Source organism: Crocodylus siamensis, chromosome 6 (assembly GCF_052110815.1).
Source record: "Crocodylus siamensis isolate JL-2025a chromosome 6, ASM5211081v1, whole genome shotgun sequence".
Lineage (NCBI taxonomy): Eukaryota > Metazoa > Chordata > Crocodylia > Crocodylidae > Crocodylus > Crocodylus siamensis.
The window spans coordinates 37,228,001-37,242,244 of record NC_143400.1 but is presented as its reverse complement, the minus strand read 5'-3'; the positions used below and the strand labels follow the sequence as shown (position 1 = coordinate 37,242,244).

The 14,244-nt window shown below is 53.9% G+C and overlaps 1 protein-coding gene across 1 annotated transcript in view; it reads right to left on the bottom strand.

Annotated features, from left to right (window-relative positions):
* The window catches only part of BMP1 (bone morphogenetic protein 1), a 66,381-nt gene that overhangs the window by 37,966 nt on the left and 14,171 nt on the right, over positions 1–14,244 (bottom strand). Inside the window, exon 2 of the mRNA XM_090051181.1 lies at positions 41–154. Within this exon, the coding sequence (XP_089907307.1) occupies positions 41–154 (114 nt within the window). The remainder of the gene's footprint in view (positions 1–40; positions 155–14,244) is intronic.

Below are 14,244 nucleotides of genomic sequence, written 5' to 3'. Positions count from 1 at the left end.
AGGGAAGGGGCTCTGGCAGCTGAGCCGAGGGCTGCTGTACCTGAGGAGTTGGCGGCCACCCTGAGCGTGGCGTGGCGCATGAGGTCCGTTACGCGGTCTGCCTGGAACATCCGGAGGTCTTCCTCGTCCAACGCGATGTCTCCCAGGAAGGCAGCTGAAAGCAGACGGGGGCAGGTTATGGGCGTCCTGGAAGGGGACTTGCCCGCTCAGATGGTCAGTCATGCCGACAGCTTGGGAAGCCTCCCAAGAAGAGGGCCAGGATTGCCAGCAGCTTTAGGACCCGATTGCCAGAGCAGCTGAGGCCCACATCTTCAGAAGATGCTGAGGAACCTGACTCCCCACCATTTCGGCAGGGTCAGGCACCCAACTCTCTTCTGCTCCCAGGAGCTCCCATTTGCAACGCTCATGGGTGCGGAGGAAAGTCCCATTATAAGACCTACAGAAGTCCAAGTGCAGACTGTGGTCTGGCGAGTTCACAACACCCCTGTGAGATCAAAGTAAGAGCCCTGTCTTACCGGATTAAGCAGAGAGATGTAGGTTGTAGCCATGTTGGTCTAAAGGCTTAGGCAGACAAGGTTCTTGGGGTAAATCTGATCTTTTTTATTTGAGTCGGTTTAATAAAAGAGATCAGATGTGCCACACGAACCTTGTCTGCCTAAGTAGAGAGACGCACTTGAGGTCACACAGACCATCCGTGGCAGGGCAGGGACTCCACCCCATATCTCCAGAGATGGAGGGTAATCACCGGAGTCTCCTTCCCCTCATGGACATGATGGCCACAGCTTGAGTAGGCAGTAAGTGATGGCTAGGACTTATTGTGGCCCGCTGTGGGCAGGAAGAGCTCACCAGCACCACCCAGGAGGGTGCCCAGTGCTCTGGAAACCTCTCCCGCTCAGGGTTTTGCAGGGCTCTGGACCAAGGGTCCCATTTGTGACAGGAACCACAGACCATGGGGCCAGCCAGGAAAGTGAGTCACTGCTGCTAGACCTCCCAAGAGGGCCTTGCTGCCAACTCCCACTTTTGGTTGCAAGTATCACAGCGTTGGGCACATTTTGGAAGGTACCTTCCCTTCATCAGGTGGGAATGTGACTGCATCTAAGAAAAAGGACACAGAGCAAAGCTGGGACACGCAGTGACCTGGAGGCATCTGGAGGACTCTGAAACCAGGTCCCAAGGAAAAGAGATCCAGGTGTTATTTGTAAAACATCTCAGGGTTTTTAAGCCACTCTCCTCACATGTTGCAGGGCCTGAGCCCTGGTTCAGAAATGCTGGGGCTGGCTGTGCTGCTGGTGCGTCCTAATTTTTCACGGCAATGCTGATGCCTCATCCACGCATGCGATACACAGATGGGCCGACAGGTATTCACAGATCCTGCACAAGCAACTCAGCACAAGAGACCAAAACACAGACATATATACCTCTCCCATCCCTCTGAAACATTACTGCAAGGCCGTGCAGGGGGGCCTCTTTCTCAGGAGTGAATTTCTCTCCTGTGGCCCATGATACAGAAGGCAGGCCGAGCCAGCTGGAACGCAGACCGTTCTGCCTACCACGCGCCAACCGGTCAGGAGTGGTGGAAAAGCCGGGAGGCACCTCTTCCTTGGAAGCTGAAATGGGAAGTCGTGGGCCGAAACTGCAACAAGGGACACGTAGGTTGGAGACAAGGAGAAGGAACTTCCCACAGGAATTAACTGCGCGCTAGAGGAGCGTGGCTGGGGACACCCGACCCTGCCTTGGGCAGGGGTTAGACTAGATGACCTCCCCAGCCCTGCCAGAGCCGTCTCTAGGACTGCAGGGCACCCTCCCTCCCCGCGGCAGGCCAGCAGCCTCAGTCTGCCCCAGGTCAGCCCTTAGCACAAGAGGCTGCTACCCGCTGGCAGCGTACAATACGTGCGGGGTCTCGCTCCCCTGCCCTTTCAATGACTTGGGAGCACCTGCGTTCCCTTCCCTGGGCTCCAGCTCGACAGAGCAGCTCTCAAGTTCCCTGCAGATGCAGGCTTTGGCTTCTCTGGCAGCTTCACATAGCCAGGGAGAGCCCTGCAAACCCTAGGAGACAAAACCATTCTCCCAGGGACTTCCCAAGGGGCCGTGTCCCCAGGCGGGAAGCACAGGGCTGTCATACACATAGTCCCTTCCTCCATCTCCCCTGCGCCCCCGCCTCCCCCACTGCCGGGACAGACAACATGCAGACTCCTGCTCCCCCTGCCGCGCCCCTCCCGAGGAATGCAGCCTCCCCCAGCCTTTTTTCCTGTTTCTCCTCTTCCTCGCCTTGTACACCAAAACCCGGCATGCAGGGGAAGCCCTGCTGCTGGCCGAGAGCAACGCGGCGCCCCTCGGTGCTCCCCCCTCTGCCCGAGCCGGCTCACCAGCTCAGCTGGCAGTGGCTGCGCTCCCACATCTGGTTTGCATCACAGCCGGCTTCATGTCTTGTTAGGGTTTTTCTATTATTACTATTACATAAATTATTTTAACCTTCACTGCTTTTGCAAGTTCCCTTTCTGGACCCTCCTCTCTCTCTCTCTCTCACACACACACACGGACCGGTCTGGACTGGGATTGCTAAGGGATACTCAAATAACCTCAGCTTCATCTGCCACAAGGAATCTAAACCATATGGGCCAAGGGAAAACACAGGAGTGCAAGCACAGGCCCTGCCTCCATCCTCACCCGGGGCCTGCATTGTGCTCAGCTGCTGCTGCATGGACCCACGGTCCCAAAGCCCAGCGCAGCCTCTGCAGCAGAGGCAGGACGCTCCCAGGGATGGGTGCGTGGGATCCGGCTGGTTTGCCAGCCCCAAGGGGATCGGAGGGCAGGAGGGGGGACTCCACTATTTCAAGGGCAGAGGAAACACAAGCTGCCAAGTCCAGATTCCTGTTTCCAACACTCTCCCCCCGATCTGGACCCAAGCTTTGGGGCTGTCGTGCTATAACGATTAGGGGCCTCTGCTGCATCTTTCAGCACTGGGACTGGATCCAGGGTTTAGGTTCAGGTCTGTCTGCAGTTAAAGAGCTGTGAGCCAGCCCCTGCACTTACCCCCAATCCCTTCCTTGGGCCAGGCTGCTGACTGTGCTTAGATGGAGGATTTGAGGCTTAGGCTCTGCACATAGGAGCACTGCTCAGCCCTTCGCCCAGGATTTCACCCAGCACCAATGACACCAGATGCTGACATCCAGTGTCACAGCAGTCCGACTGCTGCACAGGGCCATGGCACAGGGAACGGCCGGCCTAGCCCACGTGCAGAGCAGCCACCGCTGTGCGACAGACCTGTCCTGGTGACAGCAGAGGTGACAGCAGAGATCTGGGCACAGGGAGTGGGAGTAGCCAGTGCTGTGGGTGGGAGGTGGGATCCCCTAGCATCCCACCGTTGTGCTGGGACCCCAGGGAGAATCTCGAGAGGGCTGGTGAGGACCGGCAGCTCTTCTGCAATGCAAGAACTTGTCCTGATGGCTGGGCTTAGCCCATGCTCTATGCTAGGGGTTGACAGGCACCCCTGCTGGTCCCAGGGAAGGACGGTCCTATGGCAACAGCATCACGTTTAAAGGATGCCACTTGCATTGCAAAGGTGACCCCCCCCAATGTTAAAAGGAGTGGGGCTGGCAGCTGAGGAGAGTGAGAACGAATCCCCCAGACCGGCAAGGAGAAGCACTGAATAACCAGTTGGCAGCAGACGAGACCTTCTGATCCAACTCCCAGCTCCTCCTCCCCTGCTTCCTCCTTCAGGAAAAGCCATCCAGGCTTCCCCAGAAGCCAGCTCTACAGACCTGGGATCCACACACAACCCCTGGGGGGGGCGGAGGGGCTGGGTTTCAGACACCATCTGCTCTCAGATGGGTGATTCAGCTCATGGGTTACAGGGACCCGTGAGCAGGAGAGTGACATAGGCCATCTGTGTTGCTCTGACCACAAGGGAAGGTGCAAATACTTGGATTACAGATGCTTTGGGGCAGGCCCATGGCTGGGGACGATCTTCACCCTAGGGTTCTACAGGAACTGGCCGAGGTCATTGCGGGACCCCTGGCGTGGCTCTATGAGCACTCGTGGTGCTCTGGTGAGGTGCCGGAGGACTGGAAGAGGGCCAATGTGGTCCCTATCTTCAAAAAGGGAAAAAAAGAGGACCCAGGAAATTACAGGCCAGTTAGTCTTACCTCAATCCCGGGTAAGCTCTTTGAAAAAATTATCCTGGCACACATCCAGGAGGGCCTTGCGGGGGAATGCATGCTCAGGGGCAACCAACATGGGTTCATCAGTGGCAGGTCTTGTCAGACCAACCTGGTGGCCTTTTACGATCAGGTCACCAAATCATTAGACGCAGGGGTTGCCGTGGATGTAGTCTTTCTGGACTTCCGGAAGGCTTTCGACACTGTCTCTCACCCTGTCCTCATCAAAAAGCTGGGAGACTGTGGTGTCGATGCCCACACGGTCAAATGGGTCGCCAACTGGTTGGAGGGCCGCACCCAGAGGGTGGTAGTGGATGGGTTCTTCTCGACCTGGAAGGACGTGGGCAGTGGGGCTCCGCAGGGCTCGGTCCTTGGGCCCGCACTGTTCAACATCTTCATCAGTGACTTGGATGAGGGGGTAGAAAGCACCCTGTTCAAGTTTGCTGATGACACTAAGATGTGGGGGGATGTGGGTGCACTAGAAGGGTGCAATAGGCTACAAGCTGACCTTGACAGCTTGCAACGGTGGGCGGATGAGAATAGGATGGGGTTTAACACTGATAAGTGCAAGGTGTTGCACATGGGGAGGAAGAACCGGCACCACACTTACAGGTTGGGGAACTCCCCTCTTGCCAGCACGGAGACGGAAAAGGATCTTGGAGTCGTCATTGACTCCACGATGAACATGGGCCGGCAGTGTGGGGAGGCAGTCAAGAAGGCCAACCGTACCCTGTCATGCATCCACAGATGCATCTCGAGCAGGTCCAGGGAGGTGATCCTCCCCCTCTATGCGGCACTGGTCAGGCCGCAGCTGGAGTACTGCGTCCAGTTCTGGGCGCCACACTTCAAGAGGGACGTGGACGATATGGAAAGAGTCCAGAGGAGGGCCACTCGTATGATCAGGGGTCAGCAGGGCAGGCCTTATGAGGAGAGGCTACGGGACCTGAACCTGTTTAGCCTCCACAAGAGAAGGTTAAGGAGGGACCTTGTGGCCTGCTACAAACTGGTCGGGGGGATCAGCAGGTATTGGGGGAGTCCCTGTTCCCCCGTGCGCTGCCAGGAGTGACCAGGAATAACAGTCACAAGCTGGCGGAGGGTAGGTTTAGATTAGATATTAGGAGGCGCTACTTCACAGTCAGGGCGGCTAGGGCCTGGAACCGGCTTCCAGGGGAAGTGGTGCAGGCTCCTAGCCTAGGGATTTTTAAAAGGAAGTTAGATGAGCACCTTGCCGGGGTCATCTGACCCCGGTGCTCTTTCCTGCCAAGGCAGGGGGTCGGACTAGATGATCTTCCTAGGTCCCTTCCGACTCTAGCTACTATGAAACTATGAAAGAGCAGGGATACTGAAGGAGATGCTCAGACTGGGTAAAAGGATGCACTGCCCTCCCCTGCAATGCAGTCAAGGGGCAGCCAGTGCCCATGTTGGAAAGGGAGAGCTCCAGGTGCAGCCATGGGCAGTGGACCGAGTAGGGCCCCGCAGCCGGTGCTTACAGCTCCCTGGGGATTCATGGCTCTGAAGGAAAAGTGCATGGGAGAGACATGAGAAGTGAGGAAATCAGGTGGTGAGACTGATTAAGGCGCAGTGCTTTGACACGATTAATAAGAGGCTCCCCCAAAGAGCCTTTCATTACTAGAGCAAGGCAGCATAGTTAGGGTAAGTAGTGGATGGCTTCAGACAAAGGCGACCTGCAGGCAGGGTGAGGAACAGATCCCAGCCTGGCAAGGACCCTGGCACCTACCCTTCTTTTTAAGAGGGGCTGAGCAAATGGCAAGTGCTTTGGGCTCAAAGCAGTGCCGTGGTCCTGGCCCGTTCCTCCTGGCAGCAGGCATGATGAGGCTCAGAAGAACGATCACGTGTGCACATCTCACGGCACTTCAGCCAAGAGGAATCGCACAATTTCCCCCAGTGCATGGAGCAGGGGAAGTTAACACTGAGGGGCAGGGGGGCAAAGTTTGTGGCAAAGTCAGGAAAAGATCCCTCTCCTAGCATCTGGCCCCTGCTGCGCCCCACTGCTTCCTCAGTCCCTTGGCCATTCCTTGTGCCATACTGGGAGCCATAATGCAATTAGATGAACAAGCTGGAGATGGAGTGAAGCCAACCAAAGAAATACAAAAGCTAACAAAAAAGGGATACAGCAGCCAGGGGGCTGCATCTGAGCCTGCAGCGCATGCAGGGAAGGGGAGGGATGGTGGGGATCCCAGCAGCCTGAGCCATGTGTGGACAATGCTGGAGCCAAGGACAGTATGGAAAGACAGGGGAAAGCAAGTGTGCAGCAGCAGACTCAGGGCTACAAAGTGACCGAAATAAAGAGGCTGGTGAGCAGCCAGGTGGTGGGATTTATAGCCTGGGAGAGAGCAGGGTCGTGGAAATGAAAGCAGCAGGGTCAGTCCCTTGCTGGCTCGCACCCACTGCCTTCAGCGCCAGGCACAGAAAATGCACCTCCAAAAAGCAGCGACTGCCTGCAAAGGAACAGCACCGGTTCATGCCTGCTCAGGGTCTGGCCCTGGGTGTCAGAGCAGCCCCAAAGCGAGAAATGACTGAGGGGCCGCGGCGGCTGAGCGGCGCACGCTGTCTGCAGTGGTCGCTTTAGGGACTTGCTGGGCAGGGATGGAGCAGGGACAAAGCCGTGCGCTTTGGACTGGGAAAGTGCCACGTTGTTGCTTTGCCTCCGAAGTGACAGCAGCAAAACAAAACAGGGAGAAAAAGAAATCAGAACAACCGGCCGTGTAAGCAAACACCGGACGGACCCTGTCCCAACACTGCCTGCTTGACCAAAGTCCAACAGGGGCGCAGGACACGGGAGAACATGCACGGCTCCACGTTCTACATTTCCAAGCAGTCGGCGCAAACGAAGGGAGCACAGGCGCGCTCGAGAGCAGCTGGCCTTGAGCTGCCTCATCCATGCAGAAGCCAGCAGGGCTGCGCTGCAGCCGGGCAGCAGCACAGCTCAAGGCCAGGGAGCAGGTCAGGGAGCCTTGGAGAGGCAGGAGATTCTGGCTGTGCCTGTACTAGCCTCCTCCTGTTACTCTCAGGGCAACCCCATCCTTAGTCAGGCATAATTAAGTGGTTAGGGGGTGTGGGAGTTTGTGGCTGGAAGTATTAGCTCAAGTGACCAACCGTGCCGGGTCTTCTGGGATAGCCTGCGCATCCGTGTCCCTGTGGACTCTAGATAACGCGGCTTCTGTCTCAGCTTGGAAAGACCAGCAGAGCAAACCCGAGTGGGGCAGGGGCTTCTGCAACATCAGCACAGAAAACCCACTTTGAGGGGGAGTGGGCAGTGATAGCAAAGAAGATAATAATGAGGCAGGCGGATCAAGCGACAGAGATGCTGACTGCAGCAGCGATAGCAGCAGCAGCGTGTGCACTGAATGCTCACGACCGGGGCTGGCACCAAGAGACAGTGTAACCGAACCAAGGAAAGGAGTGCAGATGGGTGTGAGGGAGCAGTCGTTGTAATGCGTGTGCAGGTGCGAGGCTCTTGGGATGGGTTTATGGTTTTGAAAGTGCTGTATGGTTTGTAATGGTAGTTGGTATATAAATAACTACCCATTTATATATAGATGTATATATATAGACATACATTTTTCCCAAATCAGCCAACGTGAGATGCACTAACAGTCAGTTATCCATGTCAGGGCCACCCTTAGGCCAGCACAGAGGAAAAGTCTGTGGCTGAACTGTGGCACAGGGCCTCCAAGAGGTAAACCCTGCCCCAAGACAGCACGTAACCAGGGCGTGGGTGAGGTGTGAAGGCCACGTTGTTGGCCCCTGCTCAGGATGCAGCCTGGGCTCCCTTAACGTGGCGCTGTGCTCAGGCCAGCTCGTTCAATGTTATCTGGCTCTGTTGGGAATGCGGCTGGACTGGGCCCCAGATTTTGCCCCCTGAAAGTTGGTCACTTTTTCATTAGCGCATTGTCTACCCCGGCTCTGAGCAGGATCGCATGACACAGGGTTGAGGAAAGATGGCTGCTGGCACCTGGTCCAAGCCCTTCCTGCCACTGGTGGAGCTGAAAATAAAGTCCACTGTAGACAGAGCCAGAGCGTGTGGACCGAAATGGCAGCACAGGACCAGGAGCCAGGACACCTCGGCTCTGTCCATTGCCCTAAGCATGGCCTTGTGACTCTAGCACGGGTCTGGGAGTCCAGACACCAAAGTGCTAGGTGCAGCGCTGGATGGGAATGGGTTTATGGTATACAGCAGGCGACAGGAGTCAGGACTCCTGGGGTCTGTTTGCAGCCCTGAATACCAGAGCTTTGCTACTGCCTCCAAAAGAAGCTGGATTACCATCTCAGCTCAGTAGCTTCCCTGTACTTCTGTTTCCTCCAGCTCCTGTGCCAGCACAGGTGTCACAGGGTTGAATTAGCAATACCTGCAAGGTGGAAGGAGTGCCAAGGAAGGCCGCAGAGTTACTGGGCACCGACAGAGCAGGTAGGGATGTGCCATGAAAAACGTCAGAGGGAACAAATAAAATGATTCAACCAGCTCTGTGAAGGATGAGCCGCAGAGCTCCACCACCACTCCCCAGACAGGAGGGTAAGGAGTCAGAGGAGGGTTAAACCCAAGGGGTAGGACTCCTAGGGCACATATCCTCTCCTTTAAGGCAGGGGCTGTCATTGGTACAATGTTGCTGCAACTTGTTACCCAATTAGCAGAATGGTTGGTGATGTCTGGTGTTTGCCGTTCACAGGTGATGGCAGATTAGCAAACAGGGAGTGCTCCTTGCAATTATTCTCTCTACATGGCACAGGAGCGAGGAGAGTTTTGAAAGCAGTCTCATGTCGCTAATAGACCCCCAAACCTGAGCCAGGAGGCCCAGCAATTTCACTGTGCCATCCACAGGGTCACCAGTGTAAGACACTCCTTGATCTGGTGTGGCCACACAGTGGGAAGAAGCTGGTTTGGCCCATAAGTTTTAAGCAGCTGCAAGGCTCAGCAAGAAACTTTTGCCCAAGGAAAGGGTAACTGGGCTTCAGAGAATAATCCAGCTCTCTCCAGGCTACCGATGTGGCCCCATTGTAATGATCAAGTGGTGAGGAGATATACAAGGACCCTCCTGGAGACAAGTGGGCATTAGAAACTTCTAAGCAGCAAGGAAAGACACAAGAAGCCATGGCCAGAAGCTGGAGCCAGACCACTTAAATTACAAATCTGGCACAAATTTCTGACCGGGCACATGATTAACCACCAAGAGAACCAGCCAAGGTTAGCAGCATACTCCTGTATGGGCTTCAAGCCCTTTGGGAGGATGCTTTAGTGGAAGACAAGTCACTGGACTCAGGACAGGGTTTGCCAGATGAAATGCCCTGTGCTAAAACCTATAGGAGGTCAGACCCGATTGTTTCAGCCCAGAGCTATGTGCAATAATAAAAGGACTCCATTTAGACTGCAAGAACTTGGGTCTCTATTAGCTGTGCCATGTGCTCAGTACTGCGGCTTGCAGCCACGAGGTGCAGCATGGGCTTGGGGCTACTGCAAAACTCTCCGAGGACGCAGAGCCTCCAAGTCATCCTTACAACTTCTGCTCCACTGTTACACAGATGATCAACATCGTCTCCTCTGCCCTTCACACTTACACATGGTCCAATGAGACCTCAGAGCAAACCCAGCTGGTACAAGTCCAGGCTGGGTTCTTCAAAAGCCACTACTGGACTCGGCCAGGTTTGCATCAAAAGCCTTTGCTGGTATGGCAGTGGCTAACACAAGTGTAACTTCCTTTGGAGACATATATATGTCTCGTCCAGGAAGCGGATAAGTTCACCTATCTCGGCAGTACACCATCACGTGCGGGTCACATCGATGATGGCACCAATGCCAGAATTGCCAAAGCGAGCGTGGCCTTCGGCAGACTACGAGCATAAGTGTGGGAGCGCAGAGGCATCAGTCAAACAAAACTGAAGGGCTACAAAGCCATTGTGCTGCCAATCCTGATGTCTGCATGCAAAACCTGGATGGTGCAGATGGCAAGACAAGGTCCTAGACACCGGGGCTCTCACATGGGCAGGCATTTCAAGCATCCACACTGCTGATGAAATCACAGATGAGAGATGTCAGATGAATGGACTGCCAAAGAAGATCTACGGTGAGCTAAAGGAGGGAAAGTGCAGAAGAAACGTTTCAAGGACTCCCTCAACTCATCCTTGAAATGTTTCAACATTGGCCTGAAGCCTCGGGAAGATCGCGCTTGTGATGGCTCCACCTGGCAAAGCCTCAGCCATACTGGAGCTACCATCTACGAGCAGAGGAGACCTGTCGAGGCCGAGCAGAAGTGCAAACAGCAGAAATCTTGCAATAGCAGCACGTCCGCTGTCGATCAAGCAACCCAAAGTGGCATCTCTTGCTCAGCGCCGCAGACAGGTCAAAGCACAAATTATCCTGGTCAGGCACTCACACGCTCACAGAAACCAAACTGAAGAGTGACGTCACAGTCATCTTCAAATTCGAAGGATAAACAACAACAGTATACATAAATACGTACAGGCAGTCCTTGGACTAAATCACAATTGGTACCTGAAAACCGCATCTTAAGTCAAAGCATTGTAACTCGGAAACAATTTTCTCATAAGAAACAACATTATAAATGGGGGGTTGGTTCCAGAACCAAGGCCCAATACCCTATTTTCACCAAAAATACCCCAGAATTTTGTACTTGATCAATTATAGATGAGTAATATAGCTACATTAATATATTTATATTGTAAACAGTAATCATATGGATTTGGAAGGACTTCTTTGAGGTGACTTTGCTGGACTTTCTGAAGGGCTCATGGTCAAACTTTTTGAAGTGTTGTTGGCTGGAGTCTTCTCAGACGTCCTGGCTGCAGGTTTTTCTGGAGCCTTGTCTGCTTTCTTAAAGAAAGTGTGCAAGGAAATTTGGACAGATGCTCTCCAGGGAGATGGGTGACGCAGTGAACTTGTTCGCTGGCATGGAGTCGCGTCGGATCAAGCATTGTAAAGTTGAAACTGCTGGACTGTTCTCAGTGGTGGCAGAACAAGGAGCAATGGCCTTGGCTGGGATGATCCAGTCGGGGACGGTCCTGCTTTGAGCAGGGGGTTGGACTAGATGTGACCTCCTGAGGTCCCTTCCAACCCTCACTTTCTATGATATACACACACACACACACAGACCTTTTTTTTTCCTAGACAAGAGCCCTTCCACAGGTGCAGTTAGAGGGGCAAAGGCAGCTGCAATTTATTTCACTTGGAGAATACAGCCCATCCCAGAAAAGCGCTTCTTGTCTGATGCAGGCTTGAAGAAGCTGCTGGCACTGGCAAACAGTTTACAAGAGCAGACAAGGGCTTAAACATCTCTTCCCGCTTGGTTTCAAAACCATTCCAAGTAACACTGGTTTCTTAAGAAAGAAAGAAAGAAAGAAAGAACTGCTGATGTGCGTGGCAGCACCTCGCTCTGGATGATGCCCTGCCATGACTTCATAGTGGTATTAAGCTGCCTTGCCAGCTCTCACAGAGTTATCTTAGGCCTTTTGATTAGTGGCTTTTTTCTTAGATGCTCCACTCCCCAAGCAGAGCGGAGCTTGAGGCTCTTGCCTTTACTATTTGTTTCTAACCTGGTGGAGAAGAGGCTGAAAAGAAAATGATGCCCCAGGAAAGGTTCCACAGCCAGGAGGCAAATGCACAGAAAGCTCTGGATTAATTTTAATACACAGAAACGAACAAAAATGAAAGCCCTGGAGAGTTTTTAGGGAGAGCTTGACTCAGGGCTGTTCATACAGATGATGTCACCACCCAGAGGCCCTGGCCAGAGCTCAGGGTTTGGCATGGTAGATGCTGTTTCTAGATGTGTTCATGCAAAAGCAAGCGATTCATTGCTGCACTGTACTTTGGGGAGGCATGCTGCAAAGGATGCTGACCTGTGCTGTGTGGTCCAGTGAAGGGTCACTGAATAGCAAGAGGGGAAACCTCTTGGTCAATCATGCAATGGACAACCTGGAGAAAGTTGCCTCTGCTCCCATCCCGGGTCTATTCTGACTCCGGTTTTCCAGGCAGGGGTTTCTCTGTGCAACGTGCAGCAGCCCTTAGACCCTGCTGCAGCAGAAAGAGCCTACCTCAAAATACAGTACTGCCACCCATCAACAGTGTCTCTGCCTCCAAATGACAGTGGCAGCAGCACACTCAAGTGCCTGTCAGAAAAGGGCAGAATTCACTTAATTGCATAACTTCACACTAGTCCCAGGTTGTTGCTTATTAGTTATGTTGCACCAAATTCCAGTTAAGCACCTAAGCAGTTATACTTAACTGGGCAGTGTCTCTTGCTCCTACTGCCCACTCTGAAATATAACTGGCCCCTAGTGCACTGCAGACATGGAGAAAGGGAAGCACCTGTCAAACGGCTGCTATTACAAGCCTGGAAAATCAGGGGAGTTAGTAAATTCTGGGGCTGCTATGTCCACAGCACTGACGGTGCTGCGTGCTTAAAGAGTGCTGTTCACATGAATGGTGGATAAGTGCCTGATATATTTTTCAGTCCCAAGGCTTTGCATGTGAAACACAGCACGCTGTGTTTTACACTCCTTTTGCACTGGTACAAAAATGCGAAGCAGCACGAGTCAATCAGGCCCTGTCCTAAAGAAGAGGCGGAAACTCAAAATCTGCAACCAACTCCACAGTTACTCGTATTCTTACGGCTGATATGACCTCAAGTGGTGCATGGCAATATTATTTAGACAGACAAGCTACGGCAGGCCCGGGCCGAAAGATTCCTGAACTGGTTTGGGGAAGGCTCACGTACATCTCCTTGATTCTTGACAGAGAGGTGTTGATTTGTTGTTTCATATCCGGTGGTATTGACCTTCTGGTTCTTCACTATACAGAGTCGAGGCCATAAAAGGCAGCAGCTGGGCCTGCTTTCCATTTCCTAACAATTCCCCTGGAAGGGGTAAAAAGACTGAGAGATGAGGAGGAGAAGCCTCTGAAGATGCTTATGAAGTTTAGGTGGGCAGGAAATGCCTGGTTGTTAACTGAACTGGTTGCATGCTCTTTAGCAGGAAGACACCAGCATCAGTGGGCTAATCACTCCCTTTATGTGAACAGCAGCCTTTGAAGATCCAACGCTTTTAGTGTCGGTGCTTTGCCCTCAAATACACATATCAATCTGGCAAGGGGGGGAACGGGTGTCTCAGAGGAATGGTAATCACGCCGCTGGGCCTTTCAGCTCAGGGACACCTCTCAATAGGTGCTGGAAGCTGTTATCTGTGTAATGGCCAGTGCAATGACGCTCCCCTGTGAGCAAGACTTGGGAGGTCAAGGCATCAAGACTGGGGGTTTCAGAAGGGCCTAGACATCTTGATACACCCTAGAAAGAGAAGGCCAAAGGCACACCTGAAAGCCAAGGCACCCCAGAACTCCCTGTCCCTTTGGAGACCCTTAGCCGAGCAGTGGTACTTGCAAACAGATGCCAGCTGGGACCGGTGCCATGCGAAAGGTGTTGCGGTATGGGGAGTAGAGCCGGCTTTAGGGGTGGATGACGTGGGCACTCCCCCCACCCCGTCCTGCTCCCCTGCACCATGCCGCTCCACCTCCCCGCTGGGCTGTGCCCTGCACCTCTGCCTGCAGCAGCGCCCATGGCTTGTGGAGGGAAATGCACCAAATTACAAGTTCACCCAGGGCGCCGTACTCCCTAAGGCCGGCTCCAGCGTGGAGATGGTAACACTCAGCATCTGCACCTAGCTCTCTACTGGGCACGTCCCAGCACAGGACTCCCTGGCTCATCTTTACTGAAATCCCATCTCAGAGCTGCCCCCCAGCAGGGCACTGCCACCACAGGGGACCCTTGCCCTCCCGCTGCCCCTGCAGCACCCACTCTGCTGTTACACGAAGGCGCTCGCACTCCAAGAGGCAACCCTGCACCTACCAACCTGCGGCTGGAGAAAACACACCAGCCCCGATTCGACAGTGCAGGGTCACCATGCACAAGCCCCAGCCTCCTGCCGACGCTGCACTGGCTTAATGGGGTCAGCAAAGGGGTCTCTGAGCAGCACACCCTTCAGACACGGTGGACATCCTCTTGTGGCACCAGGGTCCAGGAGAACAGGAGCAAAGACCAACACAGGGAAAGCCTCTCCCCGAAAC